Below are 25,666 nucleotides of genomic sequence, written 5' to 3'. Positions count from 1 at the left end.
TGGCTGGGTTTCACTGTGCCCTTGGAGCCATGGTACACAGTTTGGGACCCCTGTCTTACCCAATATATTGCATAAGAGTCATCTTACTTGGGCTGATTTTGTTTCCTGGTGGCAAGGGAAGTAATGTTTTCACCTTTTAATTTGTGGTATATAAAATTAAAACATTCATTCCTTAAAGGCACAGGAGGGCTTTTTTTTTTCCTGCCGGATAAAGGCAGCGTAAGCAACAAAGAGAAAGATGGGCTCATCACCATATTTATGCCATTGAGTGGAGGCATCCTGGAAAGAGCGATTACGCATGTTTAAAAATAAGGGTATTATTTAAAAGAGGGTGATAATCAAAAGCAGAGGAGACCATACATGTCATCTGTTAAAAATGTCTAGCAGATTGAACTCCAGAAATAACCAGCTGTTAGTTCTGACTGGTATTGCTGCGTGATTTAAAGGGTGGGGGAATGATGAGACTTAAATGCAAAAGAGAAGGTGGCTTGCTTTGTTGAAGAAATGAATTTATTCCAATCATCTGATAATAATATGCTGGCCTTTTATTAGGTTTTGAAGAAACCATGCAACAAAATGCATTTGAATAAATATTGCTGCAAAAGGCCATTGTCTATGTTTACCTTTTTTCTTATTTGGTCAGTCTCACAGTCCCTAAGCTTAGGCAAGCCTTCAGGACTATCCATTTTCAGATGGTACTAACAGGCGTGACTCATGGCCTACACACCATCATATTCCTCTGACCCAGCATAGGTGACTTTGCAGAATGAAAGTAGAGGATCTTTCTTTCTTATTTTGTCCCATGCATTTGACATTTTATTTTAAGCTTTTATATATTATTTTACTGAAATTAGGCTCAAGAACTGTCTCAGAAAAGGCATAGTATCATCTGTAAATATTGTTATATATTTATATATCTCAAAACTCAAGATCTGCAGGAGGGTTCCTGCTTTCAAGCCAGAGACTCGTTTAGTGATGACATAAGAGAGGGCCTTATTGATGGCTGCTCCCATGCTTGAAAAGGCTCAGTAGGACAATCTCCTCCCTATTGCCTTCAGTGATAAGGAATAAAAGTTTCATCTATGTGCCAACCAGATCCCAGCCCACCTCAGTTCACGAGGCTTGTTGTAAATTATTGTGCCTTGAAACCAAAAGAATAGCCAGAATTCTGCTGGTATTCATCTAAGGTTTATGCAACTGGCTGTGCCTAACACAGCTAATTGATGAAGTGCCAAGATGTGTCTCAGTCATGTGCACAGTTACATGCCTAATTATTCAATTGATGTATGCCCCAGCATCTCTCATCAGTTGGCTGCCATTAGCACGTCATATAAACCTTATGTGAACACCAGTGAGATTTTAGTCACTACTTGATTATTTCATATATTTTGGGGAAAACACATATAGTGGTGCCTTGCAAGACGAAAGTAATTTGTTCCGCGAGTACCGCTGTCTTGCGAAATTTCCGTCTTGCGAAAAGTGGTTTCCCATAGGAATGCATTGCAATGCATTCTTACGGGAACCTCGCAAGACGAATGAATTATTTTCATCTTGCGAGGCATCGGTCTTGGGGGGGAAATCATTTTGTGAAGCACAGCCATAGAAGAAGCCATCTTGCAGGGCACCACAGCGATCGCAAAAAACATTCGTCTTGTGGGGCGTTTTCATCCTGTGAGGCATTCGTCTTGCGAGGCACCACTGTACTTGAAGTCTTGTTTGTAGAAACAGCTCAACAGAACATAGCACAATGCAACAGGAAGGGCAGATTCAAAGCATAACAGGATACAGTAGGTTTATAGTTTCCATAGGAGTAGCCATCTTTGTCTATTACAACAGCATATAAAAATGTTGTGTGGCACATTCAACAGATTTATTACAGCATGATCTTTCATGGACACACATTCCACTTCCTCAGATGCAGGAATGATGTTTGTAAATAGGCCTTTGTATTCTGTCAATTAGAGGAATTTGATGGGCTAGCCATTAGAGAATGTTGCAAAAGAAACTATGTGCCTTTGATTTCAACATATGCTTACCCTCCCACAATGCTGCAGAGTAGTTTACCAGTCCAATCAACTGGTGGTGTTCTGGGACTACACAGTTTATTAAAGACCATTGCTGCGGCAGGGCATGTAATCCCATCAGCCACATGTGCTCTGAGTCATCTCAGCAGGCCCTTCTTTAGGAGGCGAAGTGGGGATTCAAATTCCTGACCTCTGACTGCACTCCTACTGTCTGAGCTGTACCAGCATAATGTCAGGGAACATTACCCTATCCAAACTGTTTAGAAGTACAAATATTGTGTGTGTATACATAGAGAGAGCGTGAAATGCATAGAAATATATAGAAATACAAATAGGATACACACATACACATGCAAAATAGATTATCCTGAACCGTCTGAAAGCATCATCATTGAAGACATTTTATGGGATAATTGAAAGTGTAATACCGGCCTATGATGCACCATTTTGATAGCCCTGCCCTTGAAAAAGGCCTGGCTGAGTGCAACTTACGTTTCATCCTAGAGCACTCGGTAATGATGTTTGATTGCAACATTCCAGTTGACTCTGCTAGAACTTAGGAGGCATCTGTTCAACAATTCTGTAGTGGCTTGTCCTTCTGATGTATTGGTTGCAGGAGCCAGTCATGTTCCCACTGTTTCATATCTATATGTTTCCCCACTTATTTTGTAGACTGAGCATGTTGTGAATCAGAATTGAAATAAAAATGGTTTAATGAGATGTTCGTGAGTCAGCAGCTACAGACCTCATGGACAATCTGCCCAATTTATGTGTCACCATAGGATCAGCTTAGAGCTCTCATTAGTAGTTCTCCAAAGGAAGGCTTGGAACGTGCTGATGAATCAGAAGTAAAAAGAAAATAAAGTTTGGGCCAACACTGAGGGTGTTTGAACTTCTCTTTATATTTAGAGCTTTTTAAGATGAGCTAAATTATTGCTGGAGAATTACGATTTTCTAATTCTGTTATGGCAGGAAATTCAAAGTCTATCTCCAACCTGAAGTGATATCCTTCAGAATTTGTGTGTATGTCCACGCAATAACTTTATTCCCAGTAAGGTTCAATATGGTATAGTAATTAGAATGTTGGACCGGGACTCAGGAGATCTGCCTTATTATCCCCACTTACCCTTAAAATTCCAGGAGTGATCTTGGGCAATTCAGTCTCTCACACCTTGACCTATTCCATTGGGTTGTTGTGAAGACAAAGTAGGATAAAGTGTGTGCAGCCTTGAGTTCACTGAAGGAAACACAGGATAGTAGTGTAACAAATAAGAGTGAAGTACAGTGGTGCCTCACATAACGAGCGCACCGTTTAACGACGAATCCGCATAGCGATCTATTTTTTGGGATCGCTAATGCGATCGCATTGTGATGTTCTGAATGGGCAAACATCGCATTGCGATGATCGGTAAGCGTTTCGCTTACCGATCTTCGCATTGTGATGTTTTTAGAACAGCTGATTGGCGGTTCCAAAATGGCCACCGGGTGCCCAAAATGGCCGCCGCAGCATGCCTGGCATGCTCTGATCCATGAGGTCACGAAGAGTCGGACACAACTAAACAACAACAACAAATTCTGACAAAGGGCTATTGGCCACTGTAGAGAAGAATGCATAGAGAGGATGCCGCAAATTCTGGATTTGAGTATCCTCCTCTTCTCCATATCTTTCAGTGAAGCAGGCAATAGGTATCTTCCCTTTGTTCATCATCTTCTTTTATTTCAGTGTGCTATGTTACTAATGCATCTTAACATAATAATGCTGTTAATGAACAGCCTGTAACATAGAGTTTCTCCACAGTTAAAGGCACCGTTTCTCACAGTTTGGAGAATAGAAGTGTACAGAAAGTCCCCAGAAAAGGTGGTTTGAGGGTAGTGAGAATGCAAGACAAGTAGCAGTCCACATCTTTCACAGCCAGAGGAAGGCAACTCTGCTCTTGCAGACCTGACAAAAATTGATAAAGGAGAGTGTGTTTGTGAAGAAGGCAACCATAGGTTACGCTCTCAAAAACATTTGGCACTGTTTTAAAGTAGGAGAAAAATAAGGAGGTTAAATAGAGGATTTGGAGATCAGTTCATGTTTTCTTTGCAAAGCAGACTTAAAAAATGAAACACACTTCCTTCTCCGTTAAAACCAGGACTGGCTCTATCGTTGGGCATCAGCAGGGACAGGTACTCATGTATGGCTTTCATGAGTTTTCCAAAAGGGCATCAAAGTGTTAGTTATTTAATTTGTTATTGACAGAAATATACTGTACATAGATGCTTTTGAAGCATTTTCTGCACATTATGTCAAAATAATCTAAATTATTTTGGGTACTCTGCACCTTCAGGCACTAAAAATGTCTAGGATAAGCCCACTAAATCAGTAATGTTGATGGAATTTTTGTGTTTATATTGTTTCCATGGAAGGAAGCAATCAATGGAAGGATTATTTGTCAGAAACACCAGTTTAATGAAGCCAATTCTCAGAGGAAGGAGTTAGCTGCATCTGCCACCCACCGAACAATTCCCTGTTGCCCATGAGCTTCGCTGAAGTCCTCATAGTAGCAGAGAGAAATTGATTTCCTCTATTGTTGGCTGACAATGATGTAATATGAAGTACTTGGGGATCAGCAGTTAAAATCCATTAGTTTCACAGCACCCCTCTACCTGAGAAGTCAAAAGACTGGTTTACTGGTGGTGATAAACATACTTCCCACATTTTGAGACTCTCCTTAGGGGTATAGCTATAAGAATTGTTGTAATAAGTACCTGGCCTACAACATTTGCTATTAGATCCAATCAGAAGCTTACAGAAATACATTATCTTCTGTGTTTTCAACACACACTGTGTATTTTAGAATGTAAATTATCACCTTTGGCTAAGTAGTTTATTGTGTCTTTGTTCATGGTAGAGAAAAGTATACCAGGGTGGGATGAAAGAATGGCCTTGGCACAGACGGCTCTACTAAGAAACTGAAATGCCTCTAAACAGATTGCTGCAGTTACATTCCATTTGTGGAGTTTATTCCTCATTCACACTATTCCCGCTTTCATGCACTGCCTTTTCCGTTAAATATGATCTTGGATTTTGTACTCCTGTTGTGGAAAAATTATACCTTTTATAACAAAACAGAATGTGCATTTAAACATCAAAATGCTTTCCAACATGAAAAATTAGTACTTCGCATAAGGCTATAAGGTAGTTTTTTTAAAATGTTGCCTTGTATTAAGAAATAATGGCAGCTCTTCAAGATTGGATCAAAAAGCTAGATCCAGTTATTAGTTTCACTCACAGTAATATATTGGCTGAATGTTTTTTTAGAGTAGTAAGTTACAACTAGAAGAGTTCCTTGTCATTCTTGCCATGGAGGCGCTTGTCTTGTGCTTCATGAACACACCAGCTGTTGATGTAGGGGTTTGCTGCCTCTCTTTCTTTTGAAGATGTGCTTCTCCTCAAGTTATTGGCAACTAAGTAAAGGGAAAGTAAATATAATTGGCTTGCTTATTGCATCATTGGGTTATTGTTGTTCTTTTAGTTTACTTGTGAAATTCAACTCAACCCTTGTGGGTCCTGTGTAGCACTTTGTCTGCGTATCCTCATAACATGACCCTCCCTGTAACTTAAAAGGAGTTGCTGTTACAAATGTGGTGGCTGGCAACTTGGAAGAAATTTAGATCATAAGGGAACTTGTGTACAATTCTCACATTGTATTGGGCCTCTCAAGAACAGCCAGAGGAAATATTGCTGTTTTAACACTTGGGGTCTTTGTACAGAAAGTTCTGCAACATTTTGTTTGTGGAACAGAAATATGGGGTTAACTGAAATAAAACAGGTGGAAGATGTAAGGTATATTTTCTGTGTCCCGTCAGGTATACTGGCAGCTCTGGTTAAAGCAGAATGCAGGTTAATGCCAACAGCAGTGTGTATTACTTATCTGTCATCATACATCAAGTTAACGAAGAATAGATGGATGTTGGTAGAATACCAAATAAATGCTACTTAGAAAAACAAAAGTGTGGTAATGGAAATAGCTAACTCTCTGAGTTGGATCATAGTCTGTAGTTTTTGCTACTTGGCCTTTTAGATATACGTATGTAGAATATTAATAGGAAACCATTAAAGGAAACAGAGGTGTTTATTATATTCAGAAATATGTGGAAAGACCCATACCATGATTCTGCAATAAGCCTATTTTTATTATTATTTTAAAGATGCTTAGCTAAATCTATTTGTTTGTCTCATCTAGAATCAGTGTGTTCATTTAAGTTCTGTTTATTCAATAAATCAATTCTAGTTGGAAGTAACAATTGGATTTATGTCACCAGGTTTAAACCAGTTGTAGCAGCTTTCAAATGGTAGAACTTTTCTAGTGCAATTCGTATTGCTGATAATGTGTAGCCTGCATAATTAACTTGTAAACCGCCCAGAGAGTGCTTGAAGCACTATGAGGTGGTATATAAGCAGCACGCTTTGCTTTAATATTGCCCAGTGGGTTGAAGCAACTGACTGCAGAGTCAGAGTCTGGGAGTTTGAGTTCCCATGATGTCTCCTGGGAGACAGGCCAACAAAGATCACCCAGAGCATGTATGCCTGATGGGGTATGTGCTTTCCCACCTGTGTGATCCTTAGTCATACCTCATAGTTCCAGAGTGCCACCAGAAGGAGGAATTGTTCGATCACTTCTGAAAACCGCCTAGACTGTCATTATAAATTGGAATCGACATAATAGCACATAATTATCATTCATGCTGCTGATTTTGACGTACAAAGCTGTAAACCACTTCAGTTCAAGATATCTGGTTGATCACTAAGAAGATATCCAGCTGTTTGCAATCGATTATATTTTTCAGAGGCTCTATTGTTAGGAATGCTAGGTTGCACAATACATGACATAGGGCTTTTCTGTACCTAACAAGTCCCAAGTCAACTCTAACCACTAGAACATACTATTTCTCATCATATACAGTGGTATCTCAACTTAAGAACTTAATCTGTATTGTGACTGCATTCATAAGTTGAAACATTCTTAAGTCGAAGCACCATTTCCCATAGGAAATACATTGAAAACCATTTAATCTGTACCTGCTGTTTTTCGTTCTTAAGTCGAGGCACTGTTCTTAAGTCGAAGCATTAGTTCCCACAGGAACTAATGCAAAGCCGATCATATTTACCACTAGGGGGTGAATTTTTTAATTTTTTTTCTTATTTTGACCTAAGGTGAACTTAGGTCAAAGAAAGGGCAGGAAAGGTTTTCTCCTTCTTCTTCTTCTTCTGGTTCTTAAGTCGAGGCTCCGTTCTCAAGTCGAAGCAACTTTTTGCGAACGGAGCCTTTCTTAACTCAACTCGTTCGTATGTATGGACATTCTCAAGTCAAGGTACCACTGTATTTCATTCTCATTTATTATATTCAACCTATCATGGACTAGTTGCTCAGTGGGCCAGATTGACATTCCACATGTACAGGATTTGCATTGTCTTTGTATTGCCAAGTTTGCTAATAAAATTCCTATGCATGAGGCTTTGCAGCAGTTTAATGCGTTGGTCATGGTTCTTAGTTGCCATTTTACTCTTTGTTATAATCCTCTGAGGATGCAGTCATGTCATACAGTTCAGAATTATTTTGTTCTGAATCTAGATGTCTCATCATATGCTTGTAGTTGGTAAAATTGGCAACAAATGTTTTTTAATCATTTTCTGAGACCTGAGAAACCGTTTCTATGGAAGTACTGCAAACCAAGTACAAAAATTTTATGACATGCCAAATTGTTATGATATACTAATGGGATATGTAGAAAATAATGTTCACAGACTGTGATCACAGGCTTTGTTACTCATTTCTACATGGCTGCACATGCATAGATACACCCCTCACAACTGACTTAGTGTAGCTATAATTTATATCCCACTGTCTGTACCAAGTACAGGAGTTCATGAAAAGCCACCCTTATATGTTCTTTGTTGCTGATTCCTCCAGGGTATGCCTTACATAATAGCAGTAATTAAACCATTTGCTTCCCACCTCTAGGTGTAATGAGTGCTAATGGGTATTCGTAATGAGAAAACTGATGAGCCCTACTCTTCTATAATTCATCCGTAATCAGCATTTGACTGTTTTTGCTCTGTGTTCACTTTAATTTGACTTTGCATTCATCTAAAGACAAATGTGACCTGGAGGGGAGCAAAAAACCAATACCCCTGGAATTGAGAGCCCACATCATCCAAGCTCTATGAACACCATCTGTCATAGGACCTTCCAGCCTTTCCTTAGCTTCTGTCTTGTCTCTGCTGATTAAATCACTAGAAGTGCTTTAATAATCCTTTCAGATTCATCTATACTTACCATTTGTGAAAGAAGATACCTCTAATGTTCTATGGCTTATGGCAAGTATATTTTTTATTCTGGTTAACACATGTGGGACCATCCCTAAGTGAGAGATGGCTTTGTGGATCACCGTTGGGCTTTGAGGGTAGTAAGAAGCAGTTATCTTCTGACAATCTCCAAAGTTCACTCAGTGACACAATCCTAAACTAGGCGAGGTAGCAGCTACAGATCTTGGTTAGCTACCCAAGGCAGTCCAAATGTTGAGGCCCCTACTCATTAGTCCCGTGGGTGTCTTTAAGAAAAAGGGTCAGATGTGTAACTGATAATAAGCATGTCTGACTTACTAACAAATCACCTGTTTAGTCTAGTTTTGAATACACCATAGATATGAAATATTCCGATACAAATGTTAAAAAATGGGATAGGAGTAGAAGCACAGACTACCTCCAGGGGTCCAAGAGCGACTCTCACACATGTCCCTGGACCTCATGAGGATGTTGCTGCAACCTGCAGGTTCCAAAGGGTTAGGGGGAGCATTATGGCTTTTCTTTTTTCTGCATCCTCTGGTGACCAACAATATATTTTAAAAAGCAAAGGTTCTGAAGGTTTTCCATTCATGGCAAAATTGTCTTCCGTGGCCCCTAGAACATACAAACAGATTTGTGGAGCAAAACACCACCCACCCACCAATTTTAACTTTTGGGAAGAGGGTGACGGAGACCATGGGGATGATGGAGGCTCCATCTGTGTCCCAGGTTGGCTCATATGGGCCACATTTTGCCCACCCCTGCTTTAAAGGAAATGACCTATGGACTGCAAGGGTGGACATAATCTTTGCAGCTTTTCTGGCTTTATGATCACTCTGATGCAAAGTGGTGGCTCTTTTATTAGATTATTGTATATTAATCAAAAAAAAGAAGAATCCCTTTATGAACTAGTGTGTAGATTCCGATCGTGATCTAATGTTTTCCTGGTTGCACCATTAAAATTTTTTATTATGTAAACCAGATGTGAAGCATAAGACAATGCTCCACTCTCGGTAATAAATACCAATTTAAATGCATTGCATACAGTATATCATTAATTGTCTAATGGTAACAGGCTATGAATACTTTCCACTCTAAACCAAGAGTATGAAGACAACTGACCACTTTGTGAATTGTGCTGCTTTTTTGGGGGAAATCCATTGCATGGTGATTGTCCAGCATTAACAGTATATGCCGGGACTGATTTCCTGGGTTTTGCCAGAGCTTTTTAAAAATGATAATAATAAAGTAATTGCTGCTATAATTCTAAGAAGCCTTGTGTCAGAGTGGCTAACTGCAGTGCTGCAGCCAAAACTCTGCTCATAACCTGGGTGCAATCCCAGATAGACGATTCAAGGTTCACTCAGCCTTCCATCCTCCCGAGGTTGGTAAATTGAGTAACCATCTTGCTGGGGGAGGGAGCAATGTGTAGCTGCATAATTAAATTGTAAACTGCCCAGAGAATGCTTTAAGCACTGTGAGGTGGCATATAAGCAGCACTCTTTGCTTTAAGGGGCCCTAGGGAGTTATAGTTACAATCTGTAAAAGGTCATTTTTTACTTTCCTGTTAGTTGCTATTTTTAAAACATAGTTGAATGGTACATGCCACTGGCTTGCATTATACTCTCATCTTATCTGCTACATTGTCCACATCAACGTCCTCAGCAGAGCATGATGTGCATGACACAGCACAAGCCAGCACTTTAGCAACACAGCACTTTAACAACATGATACTTCTCACTAACCCTTTAGTAACTTTAAACATTACATTTACCCTACAAAATGAGTGGCATTATTGCTCACTGTATAATTTGGTTATTCCTTTGTTGTTGGGAAGAGGAAGTAACTTATTATTTGTAACCAGTTCCTTTGAAATTCTGACTTTTGGCAGCCAAAAATGGGAGCCACAAATGTCATGTATTTTTCTTTGCTCAGTATTGCACAGGAGCACCTCATAAAATTTTCTGATTTAGGAGGAATGTGATATAGAACGGTTAGAAGGTTAAGATGGGATTAGGGCACTCCAGTTTCAAATTCTCCACTCAGCCTGACATCTCTCACACTCTTTTAACTTTAAACTGATGTTTCAAAAAGTAACTTTTCCAATGCTGGTGTATTTTGTCCGTTTGTTTTCATTTTGCAAACCCTTAACTACATCAGAAGCAGCAGCTATAAGAATGTGAGACCACTGCACTTATGGGCTGCTGGCAGGTTTCCCAAGATTGTCAAGTTTGAGCAAAATGTTGAACTAAACCAGTTTTTGGTCTGACCTAGTGTGTCTCTTCTTATGCTGTTGTTTAATGTATTAGTGATAGAAAATGTTCACTGGAATGTAATATGATAAATACTGTAGTACCTCAGTTTGCAAATGCCTTGGTTAATGTAATTTTCAGTTTATGTACAGAAATCCGTTTAAAATAATGCCTCGGTTTACGGGGTCTTTTCCAGGTTTTTTCAGTTTGTGAAGAAAGTTTCCCCAAGATGCATTGTGCCTGGAGGTTTATAGCACCGCCCCTGTTCCTATGGCAATCCATATTTTGGTTTACGAATTTTACATAACGTCCCATGGGACACATGAAATTCATAAACTGAGGTACTACTGTAATTTTTTTGTCATTTAGTCAGTTAATTAGTCAAAAACTCAACAGTTTCTGCCGTTATGAACACACTGTGAAGTTACTACATTGCTGAGTTGCAGTGGTTCATCTACAATGATAGAACATAAGATAGAGAAGAACAAGTAGAGAGCAATTGCAAAGTATTAAATCAATGGTTCCCAAACTTCTTTGACTTGCAGCTCCTTTGACGTATTGGCCATGGCTCCCCAATAGAGTAGGACCGCTATATCTGCAGGATCAATACCCACAATTTCAATCATCCACTGCCTGGAAAAAAAAACCTGAGTAACACACCTTCCCAAGGTGTATTAACCAGACTGGCCACTAGATGGATCCAGAGGCTATGCTATACACAGGTGGCTTAATGGAAAGGCAGTCATGGCCTTATGTCTCTGAAGGAAGCAGCTGCCTTTAAAATGGAAAAGCCATATTTGTGGGGATCGGGGGAGGTAGGCTCCCATGTGAACAGGAGGGCATGAAACCCGGTCTTTTGGCAAAATTGAACCAGGCTTCCTTCTCTCCACCTTGCAGGACACCAGAGAAAGTGGAAGTTCTGTGTGTACTGTATTTTTCGCTCTATAAGACACACTCCCCCCCCCCCAAAAAAAGATTGATTGATTTGATTTGATTTTTACCCCGCCTATCTGGACAACCAGACCACTCTAGGTGGCTTCCAATACAAAATAAAACAATAAAATACAAGAATGTGCATAATCATTCAATAGCAATCACAATAAAATAAAGAAAAAAATAAAATAGCGGAAAAAACTAAAGAAAGAATTCAAGAATTGGCTGGAGGGAAGGCCTGGATGTATAACTATGTTTTTAATTGGGTTTTAAAGAGACTCAGCATAGGGGCTGCATGAATCTCCTGAGGTAGGTTGTTCCAGAGGCGAGGAGCCACCGCCGAGAAGGCCCGGTTTCGTGTCTTCTCCTTCTGGGCCTCTCTCGGTGTCAGGCTCCTCAGCCTCACCTCCTGACTCGCACGGGTGATCCAGGTAGACCTTGGTGGAAGCAGGCGTTCTGCCAAATATTGAGGTCCTAAACCTTTTAGGGCCTTGTAAGTAAGCATTAAAACTTTAAAGTCACCGCGGAAACGAATGGGAAGCCAATGAAATGCGGCCAGAGTTGGAGAAATGTGTTGCCATTTTCTCACCCCAGTAAGGAGTCTGGCCGCAGCATTCTGCACCACCTGAAGTTTCCGCATCAGCCTCAAAGGCAGCCCCATGTAGAGTGTGTTACAGTGGTCTAATCTTGAGATTACAAGCTTGTGCACCAAGGTGGTGAGTGCCCCCGTGTCGAGAGAGGGCCGCAGCTGGGCAATCCACCAGAGGTGGAAAAAGGCGGTGCAGACTACCGATTCCACCTGCGTTTCCATGGTGAGCGTTGGGTCCAGATGTATGCCCTAGCTGCGAACCCCATTCTTCGCGGCCAGGGTCGCCCCCCCCAAACGTGAGAGAGTCACCCAAGCCACCAACCACGGGGCCACCCACCCTCAGAACTTCCGTCTTGTCTGGGTTCAGCCTCAGCCCATTCTCCTGCATCCATCCCAGTACGGTCCAAAGCTCAGAAAATGTCCTGGAAGCTGGTGATTTTGCCCCCGCTGGCCCCTTGGGGGGTGGGGGAGCCTCGCAAGGGTCCTGGAACAGACCCTAGGACCCTTTGGGGGCTCACCCTGCCCCCCCGCGGGGCCAGAGGGAGCAAAATCACCACCTTCTGGGACTCTTTTGAGGCTTGGGAAGCTTCAGAAGAGTCCCTGAAGATGGCGATTTCGTCCCTCTGGCCCCCGAGGGGACAGGGTGAGTCTCCAAAGGGTCCTAGGGTGTGTTCCATAAGACGGACCTCTCCATAATTTTTAGGAGAAGAAAACAGATTATTTTCCTGTTTTCTTCTCCTAAAACTTTGGTGCCTCTTATGGAGAGGTGCATCTTATGGAGCGAAAAATACGATATTTTGGGAGAAGCAAGGGGGAAAAGGTGAGAGAATTCTGTGGTGCTTCTAGCTGGGTTTGGGGCTGAGATAGCACACCATTTGAGAAGCACCGTATTAGACTGAAACAAGGAAGATCTGGATGCAGGTCACTGCTCCGTACTGTACCAGTCACTGTCTCTCAATTTAACATACTGCACAAGATTATTGCAGAGCAGGGGAAGCACGTTTTTCATCCAGAATCCCTTGCAAGATCTGTGGGATAAAAATGTAAGAAATCAATAATTTTGGCTCACTTCCTTCCCCCTTCAAGATATTAGTCAGTCACTTTTTGTGAATTGCCTGGGATTTCCAGTACTGTACTTGGTACCCTTAAATTCTCAATAATTATTTCAGGAACTGTATGTGAATTACCCAGAATCCATTTTTACCATTAAAACTTTTTAAAAAGAAAAGGGCTGTGTTTTGTAGTCGATGTCTAACATATTTTCCTTAACCTCTTTTAAAGAGGAAGAAAAGAGGGAACATTCAGGTAGCCTCGTAAACAAACACATAGCCTTGTTTCTCAATGCCATGTACAGTGACAAATGACCCTTAGAAAACTTCAAGATGTTTACAGCTCCTCTCTGTCTCTCCTCTTCATGGCCACTAGCCAAATCAAGCCATTACCATTATGTCCAGAAGCATTTCCTACGGCAACTCCTGAAATCACATTTTGGTGGCCTTTATAAACACAGAAACTGAGGATCCTCGGGAGGGGGGCACTCTGCCCTCCCAAATGCAGCCATTGTTCATGTGTCCTGCAATGCAATGTGGCCTGTTAATTGCTTCGCTGGGTGCAGACTTGGGTCATCCTTTGAGAATGAAGTTGTTATAAAACGGCTGTGCTGACAGATGGTCCAAATGGCATAACTAATCAAATCTACCATGGTGTTTTTGTGGCGGTGGGGAATTATCGCTGTGCTAGTAAATGAAAGGCTTATTAAATGTTGTGTTCTAAGCAGAAAATACATTGTAATGACAGCTCGTAGAGTCATAATTCGGAGATGCAACAATGATTATATGCTCCGTGACTGATGTTCCTCTGACATATGCCTTGGAAATATTTTGCAGATAACTTCACTTAGGCCAAAGCTATCTTTCTCTTGATAAAGGTTTTCAATATAAGATGGCCTAGGCTCACCAGTGCATCTCAGCAGAAAATGTTAAACAGGCAGGACCCCAGGACTTTATTTTACTTCTCTGTGTTATTTGTTGTCAAGTGACATCTGATTTATGATTACTCTAAATAGCATTTTCAAGGTATGTGAGATATTTAAGGAGTGCTTTTGCCATTACCAGCAGGGACGTGGTGGTGCTGCGGGTTAAACCACAGAAGCCTCTGTGCTGCGAGGTCAGAAGACCAGCAATCATAAGATCAAATCCACGCAGTGGAGTGAGCTCCCGTCGCTTGTCCCAGCTCCTGCCAACCTAGTAGTTTGAAAGCATGTGAATGCAAATAGATAAATAGGTACCACCTCGGTGGGAAGGTAAAACAGCATTCCCTAGTCACGCTGGCCACGTGACAACGGAAACTGTCTATGTACAAACGCTGGCTCTACGGCTTGGAGACAGGGATGACCACCGCACCCTAGAGTCAGACACGACTGGACTAAATGTCAAGGGGAACCTTTACCTTTACCTTTGCCATTACCAGCTAGCAGAGATGGCTGAGAAGGTCTCCTGAGTCTCAGACTGTCATTCTATCCACTAAACCACACTGGCTCTTTTAGTTTTCTTGAGACAGAGTAATCCTTATTACCTGCTACTTCCTTTTGATTTTTCATTAGCATTATTTTTCATTAGGCAAAGGTGGATGGCAATTTTACTAGACCACTAAAAATTACAAGCCACCTTTTGACCTCATGCAGGTCTTTATCGGCCTGGGTGCTACTGAGCTGTGGGTGGTTCTGGGGAAAACATAACAGTTCTAAAGCTTATGGCCAGACGTGTGGGCTGTGGTTAAAAGTAAGTTGCAAAATAGGGGCTGTAGACTTGGGGCAGAGATGTGGTTTTCAGATTCCACCTCTGGTGGTGAAGATTGGAATCTCTCTCTCAATTTTTTGAGGCAAGGTTTTGCCAATGATCCCATACATTACATTTTCACATTGTTTTTAAACAATATAGTGAGATTGGTTGAGTTTGACTACAAGGGACAGAAGCCAACCACAGGTTTCAATTTACTCCACAATTCAGCATTTTTTAAAATGGTCCACTTTGACTTAGACTCATTCAGAGCCAGTCCCTTTTGAGTCAGGTCCTGACCTGAGATCCAGAAATCTGAATGTTCTTGCCTCTTATTAGCAACCCCTGGAAATCCAAAAACATCTATAACCTTTTTTCTCTGCATTGGAATTTAGTGATATTTGGAGATCTATAAGAGGAAATTAGAACCGTCAAATAATGTGCTGTCAAGTCAATTCTGATGTATGGCGACCCTTTTTAGTCTTTCCAGGCAGAGAATATTCAGATTTGGTTTACCATTCCTTTTTTCTAGAGGTGCCCTAGGACTTGGCAAGCTTGTCCAAGGCCACATAGCCTGGGTATCCTTTAAAATGTAATTATTTTCAGTGAATCTGCCCATCAGTTTATTTTTCTTTACAAAACTGAAAGACATTTGCAGACATAATTCCCCATTCTAGTAACTTCTGAAGAGAGCCTGTTTTTCCTTGGGAAGCAGGTGCTGGATTCAACTTGAACTGCAGACTTTTATCAAAAGCAGATGCACATACTTGTTAATTATACTGTACCTTCTTGATCTTCCTGACACTTGCGCTTGTATGGTTAATAAGTTGCATTGTTTTAGCACTTTCCAACTCCAAGATCTCAAGCCATCCCAAAAATATTAATGATGATCCTTGTGCAGTTGGAGTGCTCTATGGGAATAATTAATGTACAATTCTACCAGCTGTTTTGAAAATGTGCTTTTTATATATGGAAACAAAAAATAATAATTGGAGGAGTCATTAATTTTAAGTTACTAAGGATAAAATTCATAAACAGCATAGATCTTTGTGATGAGAAGGGAAACATAATGCAAATGATTTCTTCTACAATGTCCTTGAGAATCTTTTGGATGGCTTCTGACTCAAAAGCCCTGGCATGCCCTGTTCAAGCATTTTTGGACACACTGATATCACTAATGAAAGGAAAGCAGTATCACTTGGTACATTGCATTCTTCGTAACATGGCTTTGTACAAAATGAAGCAAAAAATCTGGGTGGAATAAATTAAATTGGCTTAAATCCACAGGCTTGGGATCAAACCTTTATCTCCTGCTACATAGTACAATGAAGCTATTAGCTGTCCAAAGCAAAAAGATACTGACATCTCAGATTGTCTAATTGTGGAAATTACTTCCTTATAGAAAGCATTAATCATTTTTGCTCAGAAGGTCTGATCATACAAATTTAACAGCGAAGAACATAATTGATTTTTCTTTCCTCCCCTCCCCCTCCTCTCTTTATCCAACCAATCTATTTTTCATCTGCATCTGGGCCTTTTTAATCTCTTCCATCATTTAAAGATGTTCCAGTGGATTTGACCGCCACCGACAAGACTGGGTTGATAACGGCTGCCCTGAAGAGGTAATTCTTGGACTTTCTCTGTTTATGACCACTTTGTGAACAGTCAGTATAATTTATAAAACATTCTAAGACTCTGGTCTAGAAATAAGATTTTTTTTCTCCCACTGAAGAGATTATCAGTGTTGAACAGGATTTTCTGGAATTGGTCTCTTGCTAAAATTATCAGTGTTGGTACAGGAACCTCTGTATGGTCAGTAGTCCCATGACCAATTGATGCTCAACACAAATATGCCTCCTTATTTTCCCTAGCCGTTCTTTCCATGAACTAAATTAAACCTAGAATAATTATTCACATGCAGAGCCTGTTCTTTTAACTATACAGATCCACTATGTGGTGTCCCAATGCAGAATTTACAATTATCTGTAAATTAATCTTCTAAAATGCTATAGCAATAATAGTCAGAATCCTATGCTCTGTATACTTACATAAGAGTAAGTGCACAACCAACCTGACCTGTTTCCAGGGCAGTCTGTTGTGCACCTGATATTCTCTGATTGCACAACTGATAGTGCAGTTGGCACAAGAAGCACCCCATGGCATAGAATATTCCCTTATGCAAACAGAAAAACACAGAGGTTTGAGGTTAATGGCTTTTATTGGGGTGTTTAAATTTGTTTGCTTGCTAATTAAGTACTGGGCATGTTCATTGACTGACTGGCTGGCTGGCTGGCTGGCTGGCTGGCTGGCTGGCTGGCTGGCTGGATGAATGAATGAATGAATGAATGAATGAATGAATGAATGAATGAATGAATGAATGAATGAATGAATGAATGGGGTTCCAAATCCCAGGATTCTCCATCATGGGATTTCCACCAGCCAGCCAGACACCTAAGTTGTGCTCACCTGGAGGAAGGCTATACTGCAAGGTCTCATGGCCCAGAACAGGTAAAGCTCAGGCCTGGTTTCCTTTTGGAAAAGGCAGCTGCTCCCAGTGCTTGCTGGGAGTTTCCTTTTTGCACATGAAGTTAGTCAGAGCTAAGCCTGTGCTAGGGCTTTCTCCTAGGTTAGCCACATTTAGGTGTCTATCAGATGGGACTCCCAGAGTGGAGAATTTTATTTTGAGATTGGGAGGGGGAAATCCACAAATGACAGATTTTTAATAACTATGTTATAGGAAAATATTGTGAGAAGACCTGCAGAATGTACATATTAACAAAACTAAATTATTTACTGCAAAAACATAACCTGACATTGATTTTGTATGCATTGATTACAGTTTCCAGGTATTAAGGTCAGCTGGCCTCAAGCCTTGGAAAATGTTTGTAGAGTCAAATCTCAGATTTGGAGCACATAAAGTAATAATGTAAATAACTATTTTATTTCTGAAAACAAGCATTCGCAATCCCACAGTCTCTGGGAATTTGAGAATATTTAGAACAGAGACTGGAAACAGTGGCTAAAATCCTATTGCTTAGCACAGCCATTCTTGACCTTTTTCTGGCCACAGTCCTTTTAGCAGCTCTTTTCAAGTTCGAGTCGCCACCCCACCCTCCACCCGGTCAAACAAGGATACAAGATGAATATATATTTTTCAGAAACTTCTCACATTTTTCAATCTGTGACATTCTGCAAATGTGCCAATGCCCTCTGAGAATGACTGGAGCACAAGAAAATTAGCGTATTTTTCCTTCTATAAGACACTGCTTTTTCCTAAAATCATTACCCTAAAAATTGAGGGGCATCTTTTACACGGAAGTAAGCTGAGATAGCTGAAGAGAGAACAAAATGGCACATACCTCGCCTCTGTAAACAGGCTTCCTTCAGCCAGAGGCTTAGTTTCCTACACTCAGGAGACTTAGCTTTCTCCAATCATGGGCCTTATGGAACTGATATCAGCTGAGCCTGAACAAATCAATTGGAACTCACCTCCTTGGAGGTGGAGCCTGTAGGCTCAAGATTCAACAGAGACAAAATGCACAACGTTCTGAGCCCAGAGGCAAAGCAAGTTTTCTTCATTTTGGGGTTAGAAAATTGGGTGGGTATCTTATAAATGGGGGCATGTTATAAATGGAAAAATACGGTAGTAACTTTCAGTCCGTTACTTGCTGGCAATTGAAGACTCCTTGCCATAATTCTCTGGACTGTATTCCCACACAGGCTTGGTGTGTGCATGTGCACTTCCCAGAATTATGGCAGGAACCTTTTGTTTGCCAAACAGGAATGGACTGAAAATGTTTTCCCGAAAATAAGACCTAACCTGAAAATAAACCCTAGCATGATTTTTCAGGATGCTCGTTATATAAGCCCTACCCCCAAAATAAGCCCCATTTAAGTGAAACCTCACCCTCCACTATTGTGCAGCAACCAGAAGAATATGACAGGACTGTATTTGAATAAATGTAGATTGTTGTACTTGAAAAAAAATCCCCTGAAAATAAGCTATTATTATTATTATGATGATGATGATGATGATGATGATGATGATGATGATGATGATGATGATGATGATGATGATGATGATGAGCAAAATTTAATATAAGACCCTGTCTTATTTTCATGGAAACACAGTAATTTCCTTATGCTAAAGAGCAGGATTTCAGCCATTTTCTTCTAAATTACACCCCCAAGGCTACTACAGTGCCCATGCTGACGAAGAGATTTTAAGAGTTGTCATCTAAATTTAACTTTTCTGAGTACAGTGGTGCCTCACTTAATGACGATAATCCGTTCCAGGAAAATCGCCGTTAAGCGAAAACATCGTAAAGCAAAATTTAAAACCCCATTGAAATGCATTGAAACCTGTTCAATGTGTTCCAATGGGGTAAAAACTCACCATCCAGTGAAGATCCTCCATACGGCAGCCATTTTTGCTGCCTGTATAGCAAGGAATCCATCCCTAAGCACAGCGGGGAGCCATTTTAAGCACCCGGTGGCCATTTTAAAACCCGATGATCAGTTGTTTTTGATCATCATAAAGCGAAAATCAGTTCCCAAAGCAGGGAGCCGATCATCGCTAAGCAAAATTCCCCCATTTAGACCATCATTTTGCAATCGCAAAAAGATCGTCATAAAGCAGATTCGTCGTAATGCGGGGCAATCGTTAAGCAAGACACCACTGTACTAATTCAGAAATCCTTACTATCCACCTCTGACTGAAGAATATCCCCACCCATCTTAGAGAGCTCAGAGCTCTTTTGTTTTGTTTTCAGTCAAGGCAGAAAGTATATTGTTTTGCCTTTATTCCTGATTGAAGAGTTCCATGTTCATTCAATCTGTGCTGACATTTTCTACTTGCTTTAGATATCTGTGCATCAAAAATAAATGGTTTTTATTGAGATCCAGTTTTTTTTCTTGTTTGTGTGTTTCATTTTTTTTCCTCCTCTCTGTAGTCTAAAGATAAGATTTGTGAGAAGAGTTTAAGCACAACTCAGATGCCTCCTAAGGCCACCATTGCTATCCAGCAAACGACAACAAGATTTAGAGTTTTAACCACTACAAAAGGAGTCATGACATCCCATCTTCCAACTAGTTTACCCACAGAAGGTAACTTATGCTAGAATCTATTGCTTATAATGCTAGATCTTTTTAGGATGAAAACACCACACAAAATGTGTACATTTGGAAAAAGTGGTCCTTGGATATTAAAAAATAATAATAATAAAGGGCTGACTTTGGTCCAGGCAATGGATGGGCAGGTCATCCCAAAATAATAAGTCGCCCTCTCTCTCCTGCTTGCACCATGGGCCACAGTACCAACAGTGTCTTTAAAATGTTGTGGGCTTTCAAGCAACACTTACATCAACCCCATTCTTTCTGTGAGTCTGCTAGAGCTATTCCTGGAGCTTTGCCCACTTTATTAAAAAACATGCCTTTAACTTATTTGACTTGAGAGGTTTCAAATACAGCTCATCATGTGGGATTCAGGTATGGCTCATGTGTTCATTAAATGGGAGCAAATGCTTATTAAGCCTCTTGCCTAGTTGGGGGCAGATCTTTAACTCCATGCTTTCTGTTTGTTAGGAAAGAATAATGTTTTGGTGGATGCTGGGTCAAAATAATGATTTTGTTGATGCTACTTAATGAAAGACTTTCTAGATTGTGGAAAGAAATTGAGTACATCCATTGTGGTCTGTCATAAAGGGATTCACAAGATTTTAGGCTGCTCAAAAGACACAAAGTTTAAGCTTTGCAGTGTGTCAAAGAAAATATCAAGTGGAAGTCTCTGAATATTTTTTTAAACCCTCTCTTTCTGTGCAAAAATATGGGGGGAAAGGTTTAAGAGCTGTCAGTGCAGGAGCTTCAGCTTTAATTCTCAGTACACCTCTGCTAATAATGCTCCACTAGCTCCTGGCTGCTCAAACTGACAAAGAGTAGCAGAAATATGGAAAAAGGTGAAAGAATTTGAAATTGGTAGTTATACTGTACTTGCAAGAACAATAAGAAATAGTAGCTTATGTTGTGGTGTTAAATGATAACCAAACCCTAAAAATCTTATGGTGACATTCAGAAGCTATACAATAACAGTATACTTGAGGATTAATATTACTTGTGAATATTTTTTGGGCAACAAAGACAATTTCAGCAAATACCAAATACCCTACCTAAACTCCAGGCATGCGTCCTTTTTTTTTATCAGTGACCTGCAGTTCTTCCCCTCTCCACACTATTCTATCCATGCCATTATTTTTCTGTTTGTAACTGACTGGATAGCTCGGTGGTTTAAGTATCCAACTGAGGAGCCAGAGGTTGGGAGTTTGATTTCCCCACTGTGCCTCCTATAAGTAGATCCAGCCTGTGTGGCATTGAATAACCTGCACTATTCCAAGGTGTCCCAGAAGAAGTAAACCACTTCTCAGTACTCTCTGCCTAAAAAACCCTGAAAAGGGTTGCTGTAAGTTAGAATTGATTTGACAGCACATGATGATTATCATGTTTCTTCTTCATGGTCTCTGTGAATGCACACGAATGGGTTAATCTGCTCCTGCGCAGAGGTTTCCAGAATCTTCTACAGCTTAACACTCGTTCGCCAGGACCACCCCACTAGTACACGTGGTCCGCCCATCCTGGTTAGTGCCTCAGTTTCTTTTTGCTACCACTGAGTTTCCTTCTCTTAGACGAGCTGCGTTCACTTCCTGCTTTCAAAAAGGAATTTTGCTCGTTAGAGATCTTCGGATAGTGAGATTCTTTGTTTTTTTCCTTCTTTCTGCTGCCCCCCTTGAATCCCCTTCTTTATTTTAAATTTTTTATGGCCTCTTTTGGACCGTTTAAACGGTGCACTTTATGCCCCAATAAAATCCCATTCACCAACGGCCACGATTCCTGCCTTTTCTGTTTGGGCGAAGCTCACCAACCAGCTTCTTGCCCTATTTGTAAAAAGTTTACAAAACAGGTGCTTAAACTAAGGCAGCAACGCCTACGATCTTATTTGTGGGTACGTTCCCTTCGTCCCATACCAACTATGGAACCTGCACCACCTGCTCAGGTTCAATCGGCTTCCCCTGGAGCCTCAATTGCATCTTTGATGAAATCGAAATCTGATTCTGAATCTCCTCTTCCATACCAACCACTATACCGTGACCAGTCCTCTTTGGCAGATTACTCCTCGATACCGATACCGAGAGCTCAAAGGTCCTCTAGAAAAAGGAAGCATACCTCGCCCCCTTCTTCTACACCCATACTGAAACATGTTAAGTCATTCTCCAAGCACTCAGTACCGCACACCGAACCCACCGCCCATCCGCAGGTTCGCCCATCATCAGTTAAAGTCACTACCACCTATACTGGTCCTTCACCAGTATCTCATGAGATCACTCACATTGAGCTAAGCCACATAAATCTACCATTCAGGATCAAGCTCTTAAACAGGCATCAACCAAACAAACCACCGCACTGGTCAATACTGTTGATACCCCATCTTCTCCAGGTCATTCCGCATCCTCACCATCAACGGATTCTGACACCTCTTACTCTATGTTACTCCCAGAGACTCCTCCTGATCTGCCTACCCCTGACTCTGATGTTGCCGACGTGAACCTTTCCTCTCCATCAGAGGACTTTTCGTCTTATTCTCAACTAGTCCTACGTATTGCTAAAGTGATGAATCTCGATGTACAGCAACCAGTACAGTCTGAGTCCGATAAGGTTTACGAGGACATTGAAGATGACCAAAAAAAACCCCACTCCGCATGGGGTTTATTGCATCTTTGGTCAAATTGATTAAACAGTCTTGGGCTAAACACCCCCGAACCCAGTCATAGTCGATGCAACTCAAGACGGAGTAAAGAATCGGTCTAACACCACACTGAATAAGAAAGGTAGGAAACTCAACATCTTTGGTCATCGGGTATACTTCCTAGCATCTTTCACAATACGTGCTTCTAACTACCTTGCAGCTATGGGTGCATACCACCATTTCTTATGGAACAAAGCACTTCCTTCTCTTCAATTAGCCCAGGGAGAATATAAATCTAGAGGCCTCACCTTCCATCAGGAGGCCATGGCTGTTGTGCGCCTGCACCTACAACTCTTCACACGGTGCTGCAATTCCTTACTCAGCTGTTCAGCAAGCATTTGTCCTTGTCTACCATCAAGGTCTATCTCTCCGCTATAGTAGCTCATCAGCCGCCTGATTCTGAAGCCTCTTCCCTCTTTCAACACTCTACGATAAAACAGTTTTAAAGGGGGTCTCCAATCTACGACACACCAGACAACACCTCCCTCTTCCTTGTGGCCATTACTTCTGCTTGCAGAGCTTCAGAACTTGCTGCGCTCAGAGTCGACCCACTTTTTCTTCAATTTTACCCAGACAAGGTCACTCTCTATCCCGATGTTTCTTTTCTTCCGAAGGTTGTTTCTGAGTTCCACCTTAAGCAACTCATCATTGAGTTGTAGAATATACCAGATAGGTGGGATATAAATCGAATAAATAAATAAATAAAATAAAAATTTTACCTACCTTTTTTCCATCACTTGTGACTGACTTGGAGCGTTCTCTCCACCTCTTAGATGTTAGGCGAGCGTTGGCCTTCTATGTTTCAAGGACCACCTCTTTCTGCAAATCCAATAGACTTTTTGTTTCTCCACACTTACCACACAGAGGATGCTTTATCCCCTCCCAAACCATCTTTAAGTGGCTTGTCTCAACCATTCACTTGGCATATCAGCTGGCTAAAAAGCCTCTTCCAGTTGGAGTTAAGGCTCATTCTATGAGGGCAGTGGTTACTTCTGCATCATTCCTCAGAGACGTTCCTGTCCCTGATATCTGCAGGGCTGCTACATGGTCCACGCCATCCACCTTTGCCTCTCATTACTGCTTGCACCTCCAGGCTAAGTCGGATGCTACATTTGGATGAGTCGTCCTGTCGTCTGTTCTTCCATGACGTCCCTCCTCCAGTCAGGTAAGCTTGTTGATCACCCATTAGTGTGCATTCACAGAGACCACGAAGAAGAAAGAAAGATTACCTACCTATAACTCTGATTCTTCAAGTGGTCATCTGTGAATTCACACTTCCCACCCATCCTCCCCTCTGTCCGTCACGTCTGTTTCATTTTATTCAGCGGTGGGTAGTTTGGGAACTGAGGCACTAACTAGCCAGGATGGGCGGACCACATGTACTAGGGAGGCGTTCCTGGTGAACGAGTGTTAATCTTTAGAAGATTCCGGAAACCTCTGCACAGGTGCAGATTAACCCGTTAGCGTGAATTCACAGATGACCACTCAAAGAACCAGAGTTACAGATAAGTAACCCCTCTATTTATTTATTTACTTATTTTATTTTATTTGTATCCTGCCTTTCTTTTAGTAAAGAGCCTCAAGGTGACATGCAACAGCTAAAAAATGCATATATGTTTAAAATCAAAATAAATTAAAATATTATTATTAAAATACAGTTACACCTGAACAATGTTAAAGTATCCCTGATTAAAGCCAATTAAAACAAATTATCTTCTCCCCCATGGTATTATCATAGCTATAAGAGCATATAGTGTAGAACAGTTTTAGCCCTGCGGACCGGCTGGGGAAGGCAGCCCCCCCCTGCGCTCATGCACATGCGTGAAGGAGAACACTCTCTCTCGTGCGGGCGTTCATGCACAAAGGGTGGGGCAGCACTCAGGGGCACTCATGCACATGTGCAAAGGGGTGGGGGAGCGTTCATGTGGGCACAGGCATGCGCACACAGGTGCAAACAGGCTGTGCAGGGAGGAGGGGGAGCTTGTGTCTCCGCAGCTCAGGCCATGGACCGGCACTAGGCCACGGATCATTGGATTGGGGACCTCTGATGTACAGCATGATGGCATGATGTGAAGTAGCTCAACGTATTTTCTACATAGCACTTTCAATTTGAGCAAACAAATTGCTTACTGAAGAATGTTGTTGGGTTTGTGAGGCAGTCAGGCACTTTTCCCTGTCTTCTGAACAGTATTATGGAAGTTTTACTTGCATAAACAAACAAGGGTGATACCCAGTGTAGTGTAGTGGATAATGTGATGGAATAAGATTCCAGAGAACAGGGTTCAAATTCCCACTCAGCCATGCAAATAACTAGGAGATGTGAAACTGGTAAAACCACTCTTTAAACACCTCACATTGAAAGCCCTGTTACAGTTGCTGTAAGTCACTGGTTCTTAACCTTGGGTTACTCAGGTGTTTTTGGACTGCAACTCCCAGAAGCCTTCACCACCAGCTGTGCTGGCTGGGATTTCTGGGAGTTGCAGTTCAAAAACACCTGAGTAACAAAGGTTAAGAACCACTGCTGTAAGTCACTACCAAATTGACAGCACATAACAAAACAAGCAAGCAAGGAGAGGAGTGTGCTGCCCTGCTCCCATTTCCTTTTGTTTTGCTTACACAAAAATCTGAAGAAGTGATGAACAAGAAGCCTGGACTCCCTGTGCTATTAGAAGGTGTTTTCCTTCAAATATGTTTTTTTTTTAATTGCCTCCTCAGTGGAAGGGAAGAGGGCAGCCCACTTCCCTTTTTTGTGTGTGTTTGAACAACATACTCTGCTAACACCTGAATAGAGTCAAATTGCCTCAGCAATGGAGGAAGCGTTGCTTTTCTGCCCTCACTTTACCAAAAGGAGTGCAAGTGAAGGAACATATTTTGTCTTAGAAATACATAGATGTTCCTTATTCTAAACACATAATCAGCAAAAACTCCTGCTTACTCCTCCTCCTCTCCCCAAAAAGGCACAAAA

The 25,666-nt window shown here is 41.3% G+C and overlaps 1 protein-coding gene and 1 long non-coding RNA gene across 2 annotated transcripts in view; one reads left to right on the top strand and one right to left on the bottom strand.

The window, feature by feature from the left end:
* The window catches only part of PLXDC2 (plexin domain containing 2), a 262,609-nt gene that overhangs the window by 216,827 nt on the left and 20,116 nt on the right, over positions 1 to 25,666 (top strand). The window contains exons 10-11 of the mRNA XM_020801961.3: positions 16,468 to 16,528; positions 19,859 to 20,012. Of these exons, the coding sequence (XP_020657620.2) occupies positions 16,468 to 16,528; positions 19,859 to 20,012 (215 nt within the window). The remainder of the gene's footprint in view (positions 1 to 16,467; positions 16,529 to 19,858; positions 20,013 to 25,666) is intronic.
* On the bottom strand, positions 116 to 24,421 carry LOC144583815 (uncharacterized). Its single transcript, XR_013537783.1, has 2 exons — positions 23,425 to 24,421; positions 116 to 5,474 (listed from the first exon to the last, which is right to left on the bottom strand). It is a non-coding gene; the product is annotated as an uncharacterized LOC144583815 (long non-coding RNA).

This window comes from Pogona vitticeps, chromosome 6 (genome assembly GCF_051106095.1).
Source record: "Pogona vitticeps strain Pit_001003342236 chromosome 6, PviZW2.1, whole genome shotgun sequence".
In the NCBI taxonomy this organism is placed as follows: Eukaryota; Metazoa; Chordata; class Lepidosauria; order Squamata; family Agamidae; genus Pogona; species Pogona vitticeps.
The sequence above is the reverse complement of the archived record's forward strand: the minus strand, read 5'-3'. Positions and strand labels throughout refer to the sequence as shown.